The 22,291-nt window shown below is 40.1% G+C and overlaps 2 protein-coding genes across 8 annotated transcripts in view; both read right to left on the bottom strand.

Moving 5' to 3' along the window:
• Positions 1–22,291, bottom strand: part of LOC140669821 (uncharacterized) — a 62,592-nt gene that overhangs the window by 6,041 nt on the left and 34,260 nt on the right. The window contains exon 1 of one of the 6 annotated variants that reach the window (XM_072899985.1): positions 666–3,080. The exons of the other annotated variants lie outside the window; for them this stretch is intronic. The gene's annotated coding sequence lies outside the window, so the exon portion shown is untranslated. Of the gene's footprint in view, positions 1–665; positions 3,081–22,291 lie in introns of those variants that run through there. 6 annotated transcript variants of the gene reach the window in all.
• Pits (Protein interacting with Ttk69 and Sin3A) lies at positions 4,159–21,754 on the bottom strand. Of its 2 annotated transcripts, none has more exons than XM_072899994.1 (5): positions 19,987–21,754; positions 8,495–8,649; positions 8,164–8,356; positions 7,726–7,961; positions 4,159–7,631 (listed from the first exon to the last, which is right to left on the bottom strand). In XM_072899994.1, exons 1-5 carry the CDS (start codon positions 20,807–20,809, stop codon positions 7,491–7,493), a joined length of 1,548 nt encoding a protein of 515 aa, XP_072756095.1. In that variant the 5' UTR covers positions 20,810–21,754; the 3' UTR covers positions 4,159–7,490. The 2 variants fall into 2 exon arrangements, with proteins under 2 accessions (XP_072756095.1, XP_072756094.1); XM_072899993.1 differs by having other exon boundaries at positions 7,726–7,970; positions 19,987–21,753.

The raw sequence follows: 22,291 nt of genomic DNA on the forward strand, positions 1-22,291 counted from the left end.
TTAAATATCTTTGAAAGATACAACATTCTTTGTCGTAATCATTTCCATTTAGAAAACTAAAGGTCAGCTTGACTTCTTTCAAACTCCATACTGTATAGTCAATTAAAAAAAAATTGAACTATCTCTTTAACAGTAATATATGTATCATCAACTTTCCACGTGTCGCGTTATTAAAGAATAAAAAAGTAATCGTTCCTTTATACGTGAGTCATATGATAAAAAATTAACAACTAAATATACATAACGATCTGACAATGTTCATCGTGTGCTTTAAAATATGCATCAATTGGCAAGCTCGATGTGTCACGTCCTTGGGCATACACGTGGCTCTTAATCCCAATTATAACAGACAAACAACGATGTGATTACGTTAAAAGGATCGCAAATCATCTCACCGTGCAACCGGCGAACCGAAACGCTTTGAGCAACACAGCAAAAACGAAACGTTAAAGTTTCCAATGATATTCATATGAACGCTCTTTTTTCCCTTTATCAATATTCAATCAATAGTACATGTCATATCAATGAAAAATTATTAATTGTTTTACGGTTTTTAATATTTGCATTTTAATTTCGCATTTATAAAGTTTGACACATTATTATTATAAATCAAAAAATAAATATATAACGGTAACGTAAAAACAAGAAATTATTCTTTTAATTACCGCGATATCGATATCGTTCGTACAACTTGAAAACGCTATAGCTTATTATTAGATAGAACGAATGGAAGAACGTTGACGTTATGTTCGAGTTCGTAGAGGCGGGTTCAAGGACCGGCGATAATGAAGCTCTGAATCTCTCTCTCTCTCTCTCTTCCTTTCTTTCTCTATGAGGCGGGGGTGGTCGCCCACCCTCTCCCTTTCTAACTCTTTCTCGACTGAAAATCAAGCCGTTCTCTCGCACTACGTTCAGCTACGTCGTCGAACCTTCCGCGATCCCGGCCGGCTGCAACTGGCGCGTCTCTTCTATAGGCAATGGTATCGATCCTTAAAGGGGAGACCCCGAATCACTGGCCGGAGTCGATTGCGACCGCTTCCTGTTCTCATTGTTAAATCAATTAATTTACTTTGCCATCTGTTTCCAACCGTTTTAATCACGCGAAAGGACTTTACGAGGAAATGAGATTCTGATCGAAAATCTGTTGTACAAAAAAAAAAAAAAAAAAAAAAAGAAAAAAGAAAAAGAAGAAGAAGAATACATGACAATGCAAAAGCAGGGGGTGTCTTTCCGATACCGCTCGTAGCGTTTGACCTGTGAATAATATGCCGGCGCTTTTTGCTGTGCGATTAACTCGCGCGTGAAACACGCGCGTTATACACGGCTGACCGTTCCCCGCGCCCGTTTCCCATGCGTCATCGTGCGATGCGCCTCCACAAACTCGAGGCACGGTGCGTTCACGAGGAAAATCGGTGGCATTTTTTCAAAGAAAATGTCGCACGGTGATGTTACGTATAGTATATAGTATATATAACACACAAGGCAAGTGCGGCCACTTGCCAAGGGACACTAATTTAGCGAAAGGCCGACGGATGCGATCGACTGTCGAATGACGTCAGTGACATCCTCCGTTGAACGCGCGCGTCCCAAGGAGCTCGGCCGCTTTAACGCGCGAGGAAGCGCGTGATCAATAACAGTACGTCAAAGGTACGTAATGCGCGACGTTCTTTAAAGATGATGGACCGTTTAATCGCGTGATGACCGCTTGTCAACCTGGCTCGCATCGAAGATTAGAGTCCTTTCACATCCGCGAGACCGGTTGTTTTCCGGTTGTGTCACCGCGATTACACGTGTCGTTCAGAAATACGATTCACATTCTTATATAATAATAAATGTCAGTTACATTTTGCGGGCGCGTAATAAATTGTAAGAGCATAAATTAACATGTTTATGCATAAATTTTTTTTAGTATTCATTTTTAATTTTAGTGTCAATAAATTCAATGTTTTTTTTCCTCTTTATAATTTATAATTTTTTTTTTTTTTTTATACAGCTATGATAATCTCTCCTTTTACATTTTCATCTTTTCTAGATTTTTCAATCGCGTTTATTTTTCGTCCTGATTTTGATGCCTTTATAAATATTTGTCGTTCGTGACTGAATAAAAGAAGTCCCTGAATAAGAAAGTCAATAGGTATAAACACAATCTCCAGGACGTGATTTGAAGGAATTTACTACACAGCATTTCAAAGAGCGGAACGTGTTTCATTTCCTCGCGTATCTTACTTTCAAAGTCACGGCGATTAATATGACGCGTAGAAGGGAGATCGTGCAAAGGGAGAGGAAGAGAAAGAGAAGGAGAGAGAGAGAGCAATATGTGCATCCATATATGTATTGTAATTTCATCTATGCGGAATCATAAAGGCGCGACCTACCGTTGCCGGCTTGTGTTCATAGGCACGTTGTAATTTACGCTATCGCGCCTCTTTCGTCAGCTCGGTTACGACACGAATCGCCTGGCGAGCTTTCGCACAATAACGGTCTTTATGCACAGTAACGGTCGAGAATGTTGACCCTTAAAGATGAAAGATAGTTCCGACACGAGAAGTCAATTCTCCGTTTCGTGAATTCCGCGAGGGAAACAGAGAGAAGAGAGCGACAGCGATATTTTTTTTACAGATTAGACTAAAAAATATATATATGCACTCAAAAAAATATTTTGCTAATGTAGGTAGATTTCTAGATGTGTCAATTAAAAATTATCGCTACTTTTTGTATCTGTTAGAATATTGTTTGTCACGTGTAGAATTTATAGAAAAATTTTCCGTCTAAATTACACTAAGTACAATAATTACATAGTACGGATATAAATTCTGTCTCTGTCATTTAAATTGATCAAGTGCAAAATATATGCAGCATCACAGTATTTGCTAATAATTTATCTGTTTCAGTCAATTTTTTACACCTAGAAAATTTTTGTTCAAGTTGCAAGATCATTTTTTTGAGTGTGTAATTTTTGTATAATATATATTGTGCAAATTTTCTTTTTTTCATATATCAAAATACGTAATTTTTAAGAAATTAATTTAATTTAATTTTTAATAATAATAAAATTAATACAGTTTATATAATTTATTATATAACAATTATTAAATATAATAATAAAATTAATTTAAAATAAAAATGCGTAAAAAAAACACGCAGGTAGGAATTTTTTTGTGTAAGAAGAGAAATTAAATCAAGGGGAAGATTCACGTAGAACATTACATAATAAATGAAGATCATATATATATATACACGTGTATATGCGTGTGAATGTGTATCGGAATTCTCCCGGTTACATTTGATTAATTCACTTTCGCGAAGATGATAATTCGAGAACTACATATTCCAATCTCATTCACAGAGGATCGATTTTATTTGTCGGTCCATATTCGCGTATATTCGAGAGCGTTGAATAATTTACGCCTCATCCGCTTTAAGCGCGCGAAGTCATCGCGCACCCGCTATACAGCGCGGATGGAGCCGTCTGGAACGTGCACAGATCAATATTCCGCCACGTCGCGTTCCTCGTCTCTGCCTCTCGTTCCTCTCCTGCCTCCTTCCACCCCTCTTTCGGCCCACCTACCCCAGCTGAATATTGGCATTGATTTTCACGGTTCGGGAAAGTTCGCCCTAGGACCCCGAACGAAACGCTCGCGTGGTCTATGGTCGTTTTGTATGTTTTTTTTAAATATTTATACATTATATATATAGATATAGAGAGAGATTTTCGTAATATGTAGTCGGATACGCTGAAGACGTGTATATAACAGGATAATCAAATTATATCTACATGCTTTCATTTTTCTCGCATCACTTTAGTTTGAATTGCAAATTTGGGCTACGAGAGCGTAGCTGCTGGTCTTAATTAAAAAAATTAAAAATTAACGCTCGCCGAGATAATAAAAAGAATGGAATGGAAATTTCTACGATAATTGACAATCGATTCCAGCGATTATTTAATGACATGGAGAAAATTTTGTGATAAATTATTGAATAAAAAAAAAAAATATATATATATATATATATATGTGTGCAAGGAAGCTTCTAAATTACAATATGTATTTTGTAATGTTATTGGTAAAAATTCAAAATAGATGGATATTAATTAATTGCAAGGATATTCGATGATTCTTTTGAGGATGGTATGTGATTACGAAATAAATAAACTCATCGTTCTGTCACATCAACACATATATTTTGTTTTTGCTTGTTGCATACATACGATAAACAGTACAATGTTACACGTTCCTCGAAGTACGGTATACTAGAAAATTTTCATTATCCACTACTACAATTGCTATTCGACATATTGTTTCGTCATATCTCTTCGATTTTTCGTGTATTTGCGTAGCTATACGAGAGTTAAAAAAAAAAAAAGAACGAAAAGGAGACAAAAAGAGAGACAAACGGAACGAATTACGATAAAGACGTGAGAGTTCTTCGTTTCTTTAGCTCTAGATCGGAGGAGAGCTGTCGCGCGTCCCTCTCGGGGGGGTAGCGCGCCTCGAAAAAAGAAAACCCGAAATGCGGCTTTGGGCTTGGTCGTCGACAACAAAATCGGACAAATGCGTGAGCGAACGAGTTGAACAAGTCATTGGATTTTCCATTATTCTATCCTATAATTCCGCGCGACATCGCTATACATTGTTTCTCGTGTATCCCAACTCCGCTCATTCCCGATTGATCGACGACAACAACAATACAAGAACTATAAGTAACAACAATAATAACAGAGACAGACAGAGAGAACTACATCAAGCAAACCTTGATCCTTTAATCGGCAAACAATTTGTATCGCAAAGTTCGTACAATAAAATTCCATCATAAAGACGAAATTCTGAGAAGCTCGAGCGAGCACGAAACAATAATGCAACAAGATCTTTGCTCGGAATTGTTATTCTAGAAAAAAGATCCGGGAGAATGCGGTGTGCAACGCATATATACCGAGAGCGAGTGACAATCGAACGCGGAGAGATGACAATACGCGACGACCAACCAAGCCTCTCGCGTCGAGAGACGCTCTCTCATTTACGGTACATCAATATTTGTTACGGATTTATTATGTTAAAAGGGATCTACGGTGCGAGAAAAACAGATGTGTTTGCACGGAGAAAGATGCGTACTCTTGTCACCACGAGTCCTAGCCGAGTCGAAGGCGTCTTCTCGAGAAATCGTCCTTCTGACTGGAACTAGACAGGAAGTAGTACGCAGTTGTAATAAATATTATTCTCGGATACTTCCGTCATCTACATCGTCAGTTTTCACGCAAGCTAAAAGCGTTTTTAGACTCGTAACGTTATCGCGGGTAAGTTTTTTTTTTTTTTTTTTTTTTTTTTTTTTATTTATTATATATATATAGTTTAATACACATAAAGACAGAATGTGTTTTCCATACGTAACTTTTATTATTTTTTTTTTACTTCTTGGTTTTAATTACGATAATGAATTGTAACAAATAAATGTCATCGATAACTTTACGGTGATATGACATAACGATAACGTTACAAGTCTGGACGCGCTTTAAACGGATCATCATATTACGTCATATCAAACCGCGCGAGACATCACTCTGAAATCATCAACACCGCTAAATCGAGAGAGCGTATCGTCGCCGAGAAAACGGTATCTCAAACTCTCGGTGAAATTCGTCCGTAACACAACGAGGCGCGGCAGTATGTGTATATGTTTGTGTGTGTGTTTGTATATGTGTGTTCTCTCTTTATTTTCTATTTTTCCCCCGCGACAACTTCCGACAACCGCTCCCTTTTCACTGTGTGCCGATCTGTTTTTATACAAATATATACAAAAGGATATATATATATATATATATACGCCCGCGTGCCCGGGAACGGGTCCCTCTTTCCGCTCGGTCGTCGCGCGCAAAAAGATCCCACTCGGGCGCGTCCAGCGAGTGTCTCTGCCTGCCTGCCTTTTTCTCCTTTCACTTTTTTTTTATCTTTTAAGACATAGCGAGTATGTGGTTCCTATTTTGACGGGCGTGCCTTTTTCATTGGTGAAAATGAAAAACCAAAATGCCCTCGACTAAAGGTCTAGCGCATAAACTAAAGGCGAAAGTGGACGTTGCATAGTCGAACATTATATTATATAATTTGCTTTTTACGAGTGACTGGATAGCGCGACGTGTTCACGTGTCTCACGTGACTTCTACTTTTTTCTCCCCCCCCCCTCCTCCTCCCGAAAGACCGGACGAGCGCGATTACCAAAAAACGCGAACAAAACGCAACGTCGTGTACCCTCGCGATAAACTGAAAATAGAGAAGGAAAACGCGTCGTGTCTCTACAAAAAAAAAGAAAAAAAAGAAAAAAAAAAGTCTTTCGAAGAAATGAAACGTTCGCGAGAATAAAGAGAAGAAAAGAGTGAAAAAAAAAAGATGCGAAAGAAAAGTGAAAAGGATAATAATAATTTAAAGAAGATACAGAACGCAAAAACGAATATATACTTTTGTACACTTAAAAATCGTTAAAAATTTTTTTTAGTTATACGCTTTATTAATATAATGTAGGTATGTACACATATACACAATGTACAGAAAACCCGTGCGCTGGGTCCGAGAATGTCCGCCATATAATATGTTTTATTATATAATACAACGAGCGAAGTATATAGGGTAGAAAGAGTATACAAACAAAAAAATAATAGAAAAAGGACGGCGATCGTCACAAAGGCGATGCTATCTCTCGCGTTAGTCATTAATTAAAATCACGACCATCCTAAGCGGACACGCGCGAAAAAAAAAAAAATACAATGTGAGTCGCGCGTGCGGTATCAAGTCAACGATTTTATCTCGAAGTGTGTGCGTGTGCGTGTGTGTGTGTGTGTGTGTGTGTGTGTTGTGTTGTGTATGCATATATATATATATATATGCATACATATGTCTGTATGACGTGTATGTGTATTATGTGAAAGAACGCGACGATTACGTCCGCGATTACAAGAGACAATGAAGAAAGGCGTATCGAGCCTATAAGTAGAAACCCAAACCGGGCAACAAATCATCATCACTGTCGCGATTTTAACCACATGTGCTGCTTCCTCTCATTGAAAATTCACGAAAAATAATGCGCTGCTTCCATCGCGTTAAATAACCGCTCTCTATGAAATCCGTATATACATGTGCAGCAGAACAATCGATTGCCAGTATGCAATTTGCCAAAGACTTCTTCTCAAAACCAATCGATAAATACTATACGGTATCGATCGTCAAGACTCGTTAACCGACTTCAAACAAAATCGAATCGTCCACTTCCCCCCCCTCCCATCCACCCATCTCTAATCGATGACATTAACAACTTCATGAGAATCTGCACCAGACAACGTCTTTGGCTCGAGTCGTTCGTTGGCTCCCTCCGCTTACCGCCAACGAATTTTTATCACCGTTACCAAAAGCGTTTGGCGAAACCCTTCATGGTTCCAACCATAACAGCCCCTCTGAATATAGGGGGACAGAAAATTTGAGCCCTGAATCGATATTGAAAGAGGGTCTTTAAGTTTCTCTCTCTTTCTTAACTTTGAGCCCTGTACCCGCGGTATCCTCTCCCAAGATGGTAGCTATCTCGCCCTGCATGAAGGCCCATGGTACTTGGCTGTTTGCCAGCGGGCATTTCTCGCCACTCGGACAATAAACCTGAAACGATCAAGGACAGAAACCCGTCGATCAATATCGTCATTTCGTATGGGAACAAGCATTTTAAGGAAGCAGCTTAATCCAAATCACTCACCTCCGAACCGGCACCCTGTCTCTTTATACTGTCCCGACTACATGGGAAGCAAAACTTGTGATGCTGCACGCTGGGACATTGAACAAAATGCGTGTCCTCCAGACGCTCCTGACATAACGTGCATTTTAGAGTCGGTGCCGAGACTGGTTCAGCGCCGGCAGCTTGAGCAACCGCACCCTCGGAAGATGTTGTCACAGTGGTCGAGGACACTTGCCTTGAACTACTGGACCGTCTGCCTGTGGAGCCTGTAGATTAACGCGATTGTCGTTTTTCGTTATAATCTTTCATGAAAAATTTAATTTTAATATGTTAAATATTTTTCTGTAAACTTTATAATATTATAATTTGTCAACATTATATCTGATAAAACATGGTCTATAAAAACGCGGACAATATTGTTTGTATCAAGATATTAAAAGGTGTAATAAGATATATTACCATAACTGTCTGTACTATTCGGGCTGTGCTGAGAGCCTCTAGAAGCGCTGCGTTGTTGAGCGGTCGCGGCTGTCGTCGGCGGACTTCTGTTGGTGGGACTGGGATTGTTCGGTGGCTGTGGCACGGGCTCTGGTGATGTCAAATTATCAGCGACTGACATTAACGCGGCCATCGGTGACGGTCCATTCGAGGTCTAAAAGAACGAGCGTCATCTTCAATCCTCAACTCCAGATATTACGAGTTTGGAAGGCGAGCGTAGAACTGTTCATTAGATATGGCTGTGAAGCCAGCGACGCTCTACTAAGATAATTATATCACTTTCTCTACATACCTGATGATGATTCGATTGTGAATTATCGTTGGTACTTTCCTGCGTCGGCGGTGGCGGCGGTGGAGGACTCGTTCTCGGACGAAGAGGTGATCCTCCACCGTTGGCCGCGACGTTAGCAGGTGCCAACGGTATGGACGACGGTCCAACATACGCCCCTGTATGAAAATATATATATCATTAAATATGTAACTTAACGTTTCTTCATCCAAGTGTATTGTAAATATACACGAGAGAGAGAAAGAGAGACATGAAGTATTCTGGGAACTTTTCGACGAAAATATTCTTATCTCTTGACCGCGTAATCCTTTTCTTTATCGCCCGCTTATATTATCTAAATCTCTGCTAATGCACTTGTCTTCCTACAATCTTCACTTATGCTTTTCCCACTTATATTCCACTACCTAAATACCTTATAATTATCTTGCCCTAATCATTATTTTCCTATATTCCACATAAATTTATTCTCGCTCCTACACATGGCACTCACACTTACGTCACCTATTCGAGTCCCTTTCTCGATGAAGATATTGTTTTTTTTTTTCAAGCGACATACCGAGACGGGAAAGACCTTAATGGATTAGGTTTCCTTGTCACCCGCGTGGTCGAGTATGTCTGTCTCTTTCCCATACATCGTCAACAGTCTAAATAATGGAATGCGCATTCCAGTAATATATAGTCTATGAGTGGCACAGCGTCCATTCCTGTGAGAGAGAACATTCGTTGTGTCTCACTCACACTAATGGACATAGTGTCACACTGTGTCATCTGTGTCGCTTGTTGGAAATTCTACATTAAAAGCATATTCAAATGAAATTTATGCGAAAAAGTTGCAGCGAATATTAAAATATGAGATGCATAATTAACATAGTTTTACTTTTCGCCTTCTATCTCTCTCTCCACTTTTTTTTTACATCTCTCACTTTGTTTCGCAATACCTTCTTTAAAAATTACACGACATTATGACTCCATTTATCTTTCAAAGAAATGAAGTAATTAGTGAAGTATTTTTTGGGAGTAGAGAGAACGACACATTCGTAAATTATCATTTTTAAGGTGGCAAGATGAATATAATATCGCATCGCGCGTAATAAAATTATTATTATCGGCTGAATAATAGTCGAGTTTAATACATATTCTTGCAATCATCGTTCGACAGTTTCATTTGTTGCTAGTGTCACATTTATCAAAGTGCGAGATTTCCGAGGGGGAAAAAAAAAAAAAAAAAATGAATGACACGCGATATTACGAAGCTGTCCCGAGAAAAGCGTGATCGATACGTGACGTGACGTGACGCGTCAAGGGAATGTCATTTATCGAGAGTTTAGCGATTGTCCTTGCTCATTTCCATTTCTTTGCCATGTGCAATCTCCGTGGAATGCTCCCTCTCCCTCCTTCTTCTCTCCTCCTATAATAATCTATCTTTATAGCACAATGACTTCATTGGTGAACATAAATAAATGTCGTTTTTCCCATCGACGCGACGCCGATAAATGGTAACGAGACGATTACGGACAACGAGAGGCAAGAATATAAGTGAATCGTTATCCGCGCGCGTCAGATTACGTCAATAACAGCGAACCGTATTATTTCTTTAATTCGTGCTCTACAGACCTTGAATTCAAAATTTCCGTGGAATCTACACGGATCCAACTCGACATGAATCAGACGAAATGATTCAGCAAGTTGAAATATATATTTCCTAATTATTATGAAATTCAATATATATTTGAACTTTGGACTTCTATAAATAGATATTATTTCTGAAATATTCTACAATAATATGAATCAACCGTGCGCTAATATAAAGTTAAATAAAAATCTAATTCAAAAATGTGTGTATATATATGTATAATTTTAATATCATTTTTAAATTAATATTTTTAATCTAACTTTTTTTTTTAAATTTTAGGAACCACAACATATATATGTTAATAGGAAAATTATTATTATTTTTTTTGAAGTTATTATATAATAATAATTAAAATATAAACGTGTTTTATTCATTTATGTATAAATGAAAATATAGATATTTTGTATCAATCGCTGCATCAAATCAACATGTTGATTTCATTTTTATAATTAAATAATAAAATAATTTGCTTATTATTATATGCATACACCGGGAAATTAGTCATATTCGAGATGATTGTAGGACTGCGAATCGTCAAGGCGGTGCATTTTGATAATGTTTACTTGACGAGTCACTTAAGGAACAGCCAAGACAATTAACACGCAGGTCGCGTAGATGTATACACAGCACAAAGACTGCGACGACGATGACACATATCATCGCAACACGGCCACGTTACCGTATTGCGTAGTATCGTTATTGGCCTTCGACACACGCCGATCGTGATGTTTTATGTATCGTGCAAACCGATTACTCCTTTCAGACACTATATTATCGTACATACAACATGTATAATTTTGTCAATGTAGAGTCCACAGACGCGGTTCTTACGCTTTTTTCGGATTTTTGAAAATTAGCAGAAACGTCATAATTCAACAAACTTAATTAAGAGAGTAAACTTTAAAATCTTTATAATGCCTATCCCTCCAGACTCTACGTACAATAATGTTCTTTTTATTAAAAAAACTGCCGGTGACTCAAAGAATTGAGCGAAACGATTCTGAGAAAATCGCGCGATATAATACGTTTAACAAGCTCGGCAATCATCTCATTTTTTTTTTTTTTTTGCACTATTATCTCCCGCGCACGATTCATTTATACGTCTCGTTGCACTCGTTATTTCCCTCTAATCGCAATTCGTCACGTCTGAGCGGAATACATACACTTGTTTCAATTACACGCATTTGGCGCGGCGCCCTTTGTACGTACGCGTCGACCGACTTCGTCTTCGAACTTTAACGCATTTTCCGCTCATGCGCGTTATTCGTCACCGAGATACGTTCCAAATATTTTCCGACTACGCCAAACTTACGAAATTTCTTCTCAGTATATATCGCTGCCTCGGAATCACGCATACGAGTCTCTGTGATACGTTATAAATGATAAACGAAATTATAATTAAATTTTTAAACGCGATATTTCGTACGTGAATTCTATGTTTAACATTAATCGCGCGATTGCCCGATATCAATTTTTTTTCTATCAAATATATAAATGTTGTTGAACAAACATCTTAATGAGTTTTTTTTTTTTTTTTTTAAGGCTTGATTTTGTTATTTTTGAAACGTGTCGCGTCCGCATTAACCCTGAAATATTGCATGAAAATAATGCAAACCAACACAATGATATATATTTATAATTCCAACAGATTAATATAATCAATATAGACACAAATGAAACAAATAATATCCCAAAATGAATCGTTAATATTTGCATATTTATAAGCACAAATAGAATGTTAATGTCTACAAACGAAATAATCATAACGCAAAATATGTTAAAGATATATACCACAACACATGGCTAAATGCTTTATAAACAAGATCGTCGTTTCAAAATTCGCTAATTGCGTCATGAATATTCAAGACTATGTCGATAATAATTAACGATCGAAGACTCTCCCGTTATATTATACATATATACGATAACAATTTTTTTTCTCCACCTCGCCTGTGTGTTTTGTAGAAATACAAAAACGTCATCCCTGTTCGCGTCGATGCTATTTTTAACTGAGAAGCTAAAATACGCACGCAGGCTCTATATATCAACACGCCAGCGAAGCGCTCCGATATTGTATCGGCGGGTCTCACCAAGGGTTAAGAGGTCCGTGCGAGACAAGAGAATGGCTCGTATATCAACAACAACCAACTTATTGGTCGCACGAGCGAGAGGAATCATCATTCGGTCACGGCTGTTCGCGGTGACACGCAATCCCGCGTGCAGATTACCGTCCCTCGTCCCTCCGCTCCTCTCACGTCACAACTCGACGTGTATACGTATACGAGTCATACGAAGCCTCGCCTACGGCATACAAAGCGAATGGAGGGAAAAAGAGGATAGATAAAAAGAGAGAGAGAGTGAGAAAGAGAGAGATGGAGTGCCACCGGGTAGACGTGTGATCGGTACTTTTCCGTGACGGCTCCGATAGAGCGCGAGGACCGGCGAGGCGAGTCTCTCTATCTCTTTGCGAGTGAGTGAGTGAATGAGAAACGCGGCCGGTGAAACGAGCGAGACAAGACGAGACGAGACGAGACGAGACGAGGCGAGGCGAGGCGGGGTGAAAACGCGTGCGCGTCTCTCCCGTAAACCGACACATCGCATCACGCTGATCACGCACGTAGGCGGACCCCGGCTTAGTCACACTCGATCAGGGCCGTGCCACACGCTCATGATTTATGCGAAATACGGTTCTTGCGTCGTAGCCCGCTATAGCGGGGTTTGTTTCCCTTAGCGCCGACTCGGCGCGGAAGGTTTTTCCCGGTAACCGAAATTGCTCCGGCGTAGAGTTGCTTTCGCGGACGGAACGGTCAGTTTATAATTGTGCGAGAGCCTGCGATGGAAAGAGGAGAATTATAAATACCGAGAAGACCTGATGGATTCTGGTAGGAACGTGTGTACTTGTACACACCTACAAATAGAAGAATAAGAAAATTTGTATTTCAGAGTAACGTGGGTGATGGATTAATTTTTTTCTTAGTATTACGAAGCAAATATTAGTTGCATTGTTTTGTCAAATTGATACTTTATATATATAGATTTTCTAATATTATCTCTTTAAATTATACCCGCATAAATAAAATAATTTCATAGAACATTTCTTTGTTTCTTTGAATGATTTATGATTGTTCTTTAGATATTACACGCATCGACTGTCTCCTTATCAATAATCTAATCGAAGCATATCTCTCTACGTGCATTATTGAACGTCACTAATCTAATAGTATGTATTGTATTTAATTATAAAATATATAAATATATATATATATATATATTTAAAACTGATGATGTAATATCTTACACACAAATATATGAAATATCGTACATATAGGGACATCGGAACAAATCTTTATTTACAGGCTGTTACTAACAGTTATGTAATTATGCCAAAATAGAAGAGCTATAAAAAAACATATTATGATATATATGTTTATGTTATTATTTCTTTCTATCTCTTCAATAAAATTTTATTATTCTCGATGACTCACACAGTTAAAACGTACGAGTTTAAGCGTGATTCAAATGGACATTTCCTCTTTAACTATCAACGATATATAAGTTTATAGCCAAAGTGAAAATTGAAATCTTCATTGGAAAGAAGTTTAAGTTATGTAAGTTTTATACCATATGTCACGTTTCATCAAATATTTGATACATGTAAATATTAAATATCTACATTGAATCATTTGTGTATACAAAATGACTGAAAAAGAGTCGGGAATTTAATTTTACTATTATTTGCTTTTGTTGCAATTTTTTGAAAAGACATTTCTTATTTTATATTTATTTTTTTCCTATTTCTATAGATTACACACAGTCAGATTTTTATTCATGCGTGTATATTTAACGATTGTATTACGAGAGACTCGTGCATCAAAAAGCGACACGTCTTTCGGGACACGTAATGATAAATGCATAAGACACGCGTTACACACTCATGCATAAATTTGCACATCCCTGGACTGTGTATCGCTATCGGCTGGTCAGCTATAGTGGCCTTGTTTCGAAAGTACGACCCCCTCTTCCCCCTCTTTCCTTTCCCTCTCCATGTACTCCTCGTCGATATGCGCATTTATGCCTGTCGTGTGTACACGCTCTCTGCTGCCATACATACGTATGTGAAACTCGTCCCGATGACGTAGGGCAGGGAGCGAAATATCTGTCTATGCGCGATCGATTGAGCGTAGAGCGTAACGCTTGCAATACGTAGTAATCATTGCAAAATTTGCGATTCCCGTTAAACTATTTATTTCTCGCTGTTATATGCTACAATGTAAAATTAATAAACAAAAATAAACTTAAAAAAAATAATAAAATCTGCCGAGTGTGATTAGTATAGATAATGTTAATTAATATATTTAAAACAGGGTGTATACTCAAATTCTGTAAAAAAATTCCCTGAGAATTTCCAGGATCTTCCAGCTATTTTTGTTTTAGCGTATCATTTTTTGACATAAACAAAAAATATATATTTTAAGCAGATTTAAACTTAAAATATTTTAAATTTTTAAAATAAGTACTTCTTTTGACATTTTTTTAAGTTCCCTGAATCCTAACGAAATTCCATGAGAATTTCAGGTTTTTCCCGGGAGTACACACCCTGTATTTAAAATATACATATATAATATTATTAATTTTCACCAAATATGTCCTGTTATTTGCGAGATTATCAAATTTATTCGTTTCATTTGGTGCGCGTAATGAAAGATTTATTCCGATACAAGGTAACTCGAAACCTCGCGCTAAGAGGTATCGCCTTTGACTTTCATCTAATGTGATGAAAGCATTTGACATTTCGCTCTATGCTTAACACATGAGAAAGAACATGAATTAGTCTCGGATTTCCCCTCTTTCTGCCCCTTCTCTCCTCGCTTCTTGTCGCACGTACGTGTACGTGAGAGCGCTCGGCCAGTCAAACAGCCAGTCGACTGACCGTATCTGCCGCCGCTCTTGCCGCATGATTGATCACGACTGACGTTGCCGCTCGGAAACTAACTGACGTAACGTACGTGCTTAACGTTCGCGAAACGAGACGCTCTCGCAAACAACCGTCACAGATCACGTTCCGCGCGCAATTCCAAACATTCCAAGTTTAAGAGAACACAAAGTGAACGCGATAAAAAGAAACAATGATATCTTTCTCCTTTATCTAATACATCACATATGAGCCGTTATATCCATTATTATTAATACGTCTTAATTTGCACAAAGAGTTACTTTTTGTTTGTACAAATGTGAGGATGAATCAGATTTTTCTTGTTCCAGACAAATTTAACGCGAAAAAATTAATATATGTGATAAGAAATTGTATTACATGAAATGAAAATATTGTGTAAATTGCAGATAATAACGCAATATTGTATGCATAATAAATCATCTAGATATATACAAAATGTCAAATTATATAAGCAAAAACGGATATAAAAGATTAAAATGAAAATTATGGATAATTTACGTTAGTTTTTTCTGTAAAGTAGCCTACAATATTGATTAAATGTTAATCTTTAAAGTACTTATAATACAATATGCAACGTGATACAATATATAAGAAAAGCTTGAGTGGTCAAAAATTATTAGAGTTACAGCAAAGTCCATTCGTGAAATTCGATCTCCATCAAGGACAATGTCAGCACTGTGCGTTGTAAATAACAAACTCTAATGTTGAATGCGAATCAAACTAATGGAATATAAATGTAAAAGACAATTGATTTCGAATCTCGTGAAAATCTGACGATTTACATTGTGATTCAGAAAAATCAAATATTTACGACAATTGTTCTCTTGACAACTGTACGAAAGGGGACTATGATAGACTCGTCAAAATATAAAAAAAAAATACAAAAATTAATTTAAAACATATTTTATTTTATTTTACAAAATACTTTATGAAAAAAGAAAAAAAAAAAAAAAAAAAAAAACATTTTATTAGACGGAAAAGAAATGTATTTTAGACTTACTGAAATTACATTTCTCTTTCACAGTTTCTTTATATTAAAGACGTGAATTATTCTCGCAATAAAAATCGTCGACACATTGTCGAGCAGAATCGCGAAAATCCTGCGAGCAATTAATTATGAAAGATCAACAATCGATGTCAAATCAAAGCAAAAACTGGATTTCTCTGGATCTCAAAGACTGTTTCACAATTTGTGTTTATTTCCAGACCCCTCTCCAATCTTTGCCAGCAAAAATCTATTTTTATCGTGGACTCCCGTACGTAAACTGTCTTTTGAACGAAAAAACAGTAACCTCAAGAATAAAAAAAAAAAAATCTTGACAAGAAAAATAAGCAAAATCTCATTGGTATCTTTCATTGACCTTTTCTCTGTTACTTGTTACAATTGTATTTTCACAATGATAACAAGTTAATGTAATTGCATCTCGGCATTATTGGTAACCTGTTAAAATTTACAGCATACAAGGTAATAAATTTTCATGAAAATATTTCATATATAATTTTCATCAATAAATATTTCAAAAATATATAAGATATACAAGATAAAATTGCAATTAATATATTTAAGAACAATTCTTACCAGTGTCAAAGAGTTTGTAAGAGAAACATGATAATACAGAAATTACTACAATTGACGCGACATGTTATAATCTAAAAAGATTGAGCAATTTAAAATATTTTATTGAAGCGCAGTTGGCGTACACATTGAATAACAGCGATAACGCGATGGTTCTCGCTGATTATCCTGCAATCGTTATCAGATAAGGTATCGCAGCTGCGTTACTGGGCGAGACAATATATTATATACTCAGCTGTTTGATGTTTTACATCATTGTACCAGGTGTCTCGAAAACATTAGGCAGATTCGCGAATTTTCTACGGGGTCATTACCCTTGAAGATTTATTACTCGCAAACACTCGAGAAACATTCGTTTCGGATCGCAAAGGCTCCTGTTTACGCAATTTTTTTTTTAACGGAAAATTTCTACATCGAAATGTCGAATAAAATATTATAAATACAGAAAAAATTTCACAATCCAATTATTTGCCATCATTATTATTTTCGTAACACTGTACAAGGTGGGAAATCAAACAGAGTCGCGTGAGAAAAGTATACATTTGCCTAAAGTGAGGCGATCCCAGCAACTCGAAGAAGTCTCACACACACACACACACACACACACACACACACACACACAAACACGTATCGACACAAAGAGAATGGGTAAATATTGTTCTCTTTTTTGCTTTTTCATGTGATCTAGGAAAAAACCTTGAAGGATTTATATTCCACAAATATAACCGTAAACCGTGCTCTTAAAGGCTGAAGATTAGAAAGTGGTCCCGCAGTGTCGAAATAACGGTCGATGAGCAAGGTCACCGTGTTGTCGCTTACATGTAAAGTTAAGTCAGGTTAGGTTAGCTTACGCAACACGACACATCGTCATCGTCGGTTGTCAATGAGCCTCGCGTATCTACCAGCGCGAAAAGTAAGCGGCGCGCGAGCAAGAAAAGAGGGCACGCTACAGTTATCCCGACGAAATGTCACGGCGGCGGTGACAGCGGAGACAACCGGTTTCGTCGCGCGATGCAACTCGGAAGAGACGGAATAACCAGAGAGAAGTGGAAAGATGTGCGGATCGAAGAACCTCGCCAGGGCGAGGATCCAGTGTCACGTGACACGTCGCGAGAGGAACGACGAGGACGCGTTGCGTCAGCAGGAGGGAGGAGAATGCATGTGTGATGCGAATGCACTCACTCGATGTACTCTATCGAGCACCGTCAAATGCACGCAAAGAAATGTACTTAAACCATTTTATATAAATGTCACTCGACATTCTTCAATCCTCTATGAGTGAGATTATCTTCCTTCTTGGGAAGAAAACTGATTTAATCAATCTTAGAATAATATCTTGTTGAAATTTCGATTAACATTAAAATATGCTCGCTTATTCGCCCTTTGTTTATATAAGAAAGAAATTTTACCAATTTGCATATTTTCGCAAGAGAGTACAATATCCGAAACAATGTTGGACAAAGATAATTGTGACATCAGTCATAATTATCGCACGTCTGATTTCCCTCATTGTCGGTTCAACGTTCGCATTCGTAATTCATTAAAGAGCAAATAAAGTAAGAAGTTAATCGCGTAAGATCCGAAGGCAACATTATATCGCGTCGTGACGTGTCGTGTCGTGTCGTGAAAGAATCGCGCGCGCGAAGAGTCACCGACGACCGCGGCCAACATTTATCGCCGTCGCTACTCCTCCTCGAAGCGATCTGTCACTTTGCTGTCATCCAGCGCTTATCTCACGTTAACGCAACGTCCTGAAACACCGGAGTTTCCGCGGACACAAACGGGATTCGTTCGCGTTATTGAACGAGAGCGACACGACGGTCTCATTCATCGGGTATAAATACAACAACGACGACGACGACGACGACGACAGCGGCAGTGGCGGCGGTAGCAGCAGTAGCGTGACGTCATCTGATTGGTCACGTCACGACATGGTAACTGAATGTATCTTTTGGTCGTCCCATCACGTGCTCGACGTACGTCTCTTTGTACGCGTTCGGACGCCGATCGAAGGCGAGGAGAGGGACTGACAGCTGAGAGGGGGGGGGGGGGAAGAAGAGGGAGAAGATGAAGGAGAAAGAACGGAGCGAGGACACAAGGGAGGACGTTAGGCTTCGTTTTAGCGCTTCTCACCTAAGCTACACGTATGTCATCGTGTGTCGCGTCGTGTCGATCTATACACACGCGTGTGCGTGCATTGCCTTCTCGCGCCAGATGGCCACGAATGATGGCGCGCGCCCAGCCCTCCTCTCCTCGACTATTTATAGCAACAACCGATAAAAAAAAAAGAAAAAAAAGAAAAAAAAAAAAAACGCCGCCCGCTAAAAAATTACGTCGACCTAGGCGCTACCGTGCGCGTCGTGTACACGGTCGGATTGCTCGCGAGACACTTTTTGTCTCGTAATGCGAGAAAAGCTTTGCGGATCGACTTTTCAAGAGAAAGACGGTAAAAGCGTTGAGAAAAAGCGTCGATAATATTTCTATTATTACGAACACGTGTTACATATTCAACGTTTCAACTGCCGATTCTGTGATTTATTACAGGGGCCAAATATCTCCGCGGAATTGACCTCAAACGCAAAAAGTAACCTTAACTCGAATACGCTCGAAAAGAAAGTCTAGTTTACATTTTACCTTATTGTGATTACAATACGATCCCTGGAGGGAGACTAACAAGCTTGACGAAAGCATTAAGGAAACGTTCAACAAAAAACTTTTAGTTCAGTTTAAAAATATCAACTATATACTAGAAAATTCAATTTTTCAAAAGATTTTTCTTAATTATTCATTATAACAACTAGTGATTAATGATTTTTATAAATAGAAAATCCGTAAACAAGTTATCCAGTATTATATCTGTCGCGAATGTAATCTTAATAGGGAAGAATCAATTTTCTCACGTAGTCTTTAATAATAAATTGTGTTTTAAGATATGCACACTCTGTGAGAGCGAAAGTAAAAAGATTTTACCGCCCGTAAACAGTCGCATAAATTTGCAAAGTTAATTCGACGTTCTCTGATTTTTCTTACACGCTATATATCTTGTATTTAGGATAAAACTGATGCAATGGATTCAAGTCAATCAAGACTAATCGGTGAAAGAAAAGTAAGTATAACCGATAACGCCAAGAGGGAACACGTTTCATCCCTGTAAATCTCGCATCGATATATTTGGTCGATTTTTTTCGTCTCATCAAGTTCCCAGAAAACTCTACAAGGATAATTATACTAACGAATAGACAACAATTTGTGGAGGAGGTTTGAGATCTTCAACCTACTATGATCGATCGTTGCAGGTCTGAGCGCGAGCGCGTCCCAGAAGCACAACTCACCGTTGGCCTTGAAGCTGGTGGCCGTGTCGAAGCTGGGTGCTCTCACCGGATGCTTTTCCTTGTTTCTGTCTTGCACGTAGCTGACGGCGAGACTAACGGCCGGCAGGGAGTCGCCGCGCGTCAATGGCGGCCTAACCGGGTGCTGCTGCTCCTCCAACGACAGCCTCTTTTCGTTGTGTTCATCTTCCTCGATGGCCGAGATGCCGCGCTTGAGCTGAGTGATGCCGCGATTGTGACTGAGGTTTACATGATGCGCTACCGCGGCTAGATGGGCGTTGGGCAGACGCACATTGTTGCTCCTCATACCGTTGGCCATTTCATGGCCAGCTTCCTCGGCACCGTGTTGGCGGCTGATCTGCTGCTGGGCGGCCGCGGCCGCGGCTGTGCCAGAGTTGAACTCGGTGATGGAGTTACGGTGATGTAGCTGCGAGTAACTGGCGATGTTGTGATGACGCGAATGGGTCTGACTGGTGTTCTGAATCGGCAACACGTCCAGATTGGTACCGCCGTTGTGCTCCGTGTGACCGGTGGCTGTACGATAGGTCTTGGAGGCGGACGGTCTGGCGTCCTGGAAACCGTACGCCTTCTTGAGCTGCTTGGCCGACTCGAGCACGAGGTCGATGCGGTCGGCGCCCTCGTAGTTGACGCAGCCGCGGCATACCGGCTCCGAGAAGTCCATTATCATCGCCCAGGGCATTCTGGGCAGGTCGCACAGGTAACACTGCGTTCGCTTGCCCATCATTTTGCCGCCAAACGAACCGCCGCTGCTTGCACGCTGATGACGGAGACCACGATCGTCGTCGTCCACTCTACGTCGTTCCATAGCTTATATCACTTCACATCCACTGTTTGATCCACCGAGATATGTACCGGAATATTCTTTTGCGCTCTTATGTCGATCCGGAATACGTGCTCGCTCTATTTCTCCTCTTCTCACTCACTACTACAATACCGCAACTTCTCGTCGTATATTTCTCTGCTCACGAACGCGGTACCGTCGCTCTCGCTCTCGCTCTCTCTCGCTCTCTCTCTCTTTCTCACTCTCCTCTGTTCTGTTCTCTCGCTTCTTCCGCTCGGATCACTCTGCCACGCGAAGCGAAGATCGATTCCGACCGTGCAAAGTACGAGCCTTCGTCGCACTGCTCGTCCGAGAAATAACCGCCGCTCGAAATAACGACGACGATAACGTCAATTGCCTGTCGTCTCGCGCGCACTCCGTCACCACGGCTCGCGGGCACATGAGCCGCGAGAGGACCAACGATCGGACGGTCCGATTCGCGTCGCGTCGAGTCGAGTCTACGCTCTACGTTTCGATCGAACGAACGATCGGAAAGAGTCGATGGCGGGAATTCGTGGGGGAGAACACTCGCAAGGAGAACGTGTGCCTTTGTAAAAGAAACAGAATTGGACACGCCGTTATATAGAGGCGCGCGCGCGCGCGCGCCAACTATATCCTATGTATTTGCACTCTGGGTGCCGCACACACCGGGAAAGGAAGCGAGTATCGAGAGAGCACGATGGCCGTCGTCGCGTAATAATAACGTACGTTATATACCTTCTTCCTCTTCTCACTATTCGGCGAACTAAACACGAGACGAGACAAGACGAGACACACGAACACCGACCGATATCCGCACAGCAGGACGTACGCTCGTCCGTCTGACTAGCTGCTAGCTGCTGGCGTACGAAGGGACGAACGTTCGGAGAATGCGGCGGTAAAGCCAAAGCCGAGGCTGCGACTGCCGTTCCCTCTACCCTCTACCGCGATCTAGCATCTAGCATCGTCTCCCTCGATACGGTACTTTTCCCTATCTCCCTCTCTCTTCCTCTCTCGGATGCGCGCGCGTTCGCTTCGCGTTTGTTCGGCTCCGCTCGGCTCTACGCGCTCCATCTCCTCCCCCCTCGCCCCTCCCACCATTGCTTCCTTTCCGCTCGTTCGTCTGTTTTCTCTCTCACGCTCGCCCTCTCTCCTCGCCCGAGCCATTGCCAAGTCGTCCCTCCCGCCTCGCCCTCCCCGTCCCGTAGAAACAGCTTCGACGACGCGGCTGCGACGACGACACGACGACGGCAACGACGCGCTCCGCCAATCGGGCGTTGTGGCGTCATGGTGCATGACGTCATAATGGCAAAGCTGCGCATGCGCGCTATGGAATGCCCTAGGGGGACACGTAGGCAGCGACCGGGATTCGAAGTGCGAAACACGAGGGGAGGTGGGGATCGGAGGGAGTCTGCATACTGTGCGCGCGCGCGTTTACATCAACTCGGCGCCCACTCTTCGTAATAAGCGGCCGGTTTTACACTCGTG

This window comes from Anoplolepis gracilipes, chromosome 9 (genome assembly GCF_047496725.1).
Source record: "Anoplolepis gracilipes chromosome 9, ASM4749672v1, whole genome shotgun sequence".
Taxonomy (NCBI): Eukaryota; Metazoa; Arthropoda; class Insecta; order Hymenoptera; family Formicidae; genus Anoplolepis; species Anoplolepis gracilipes.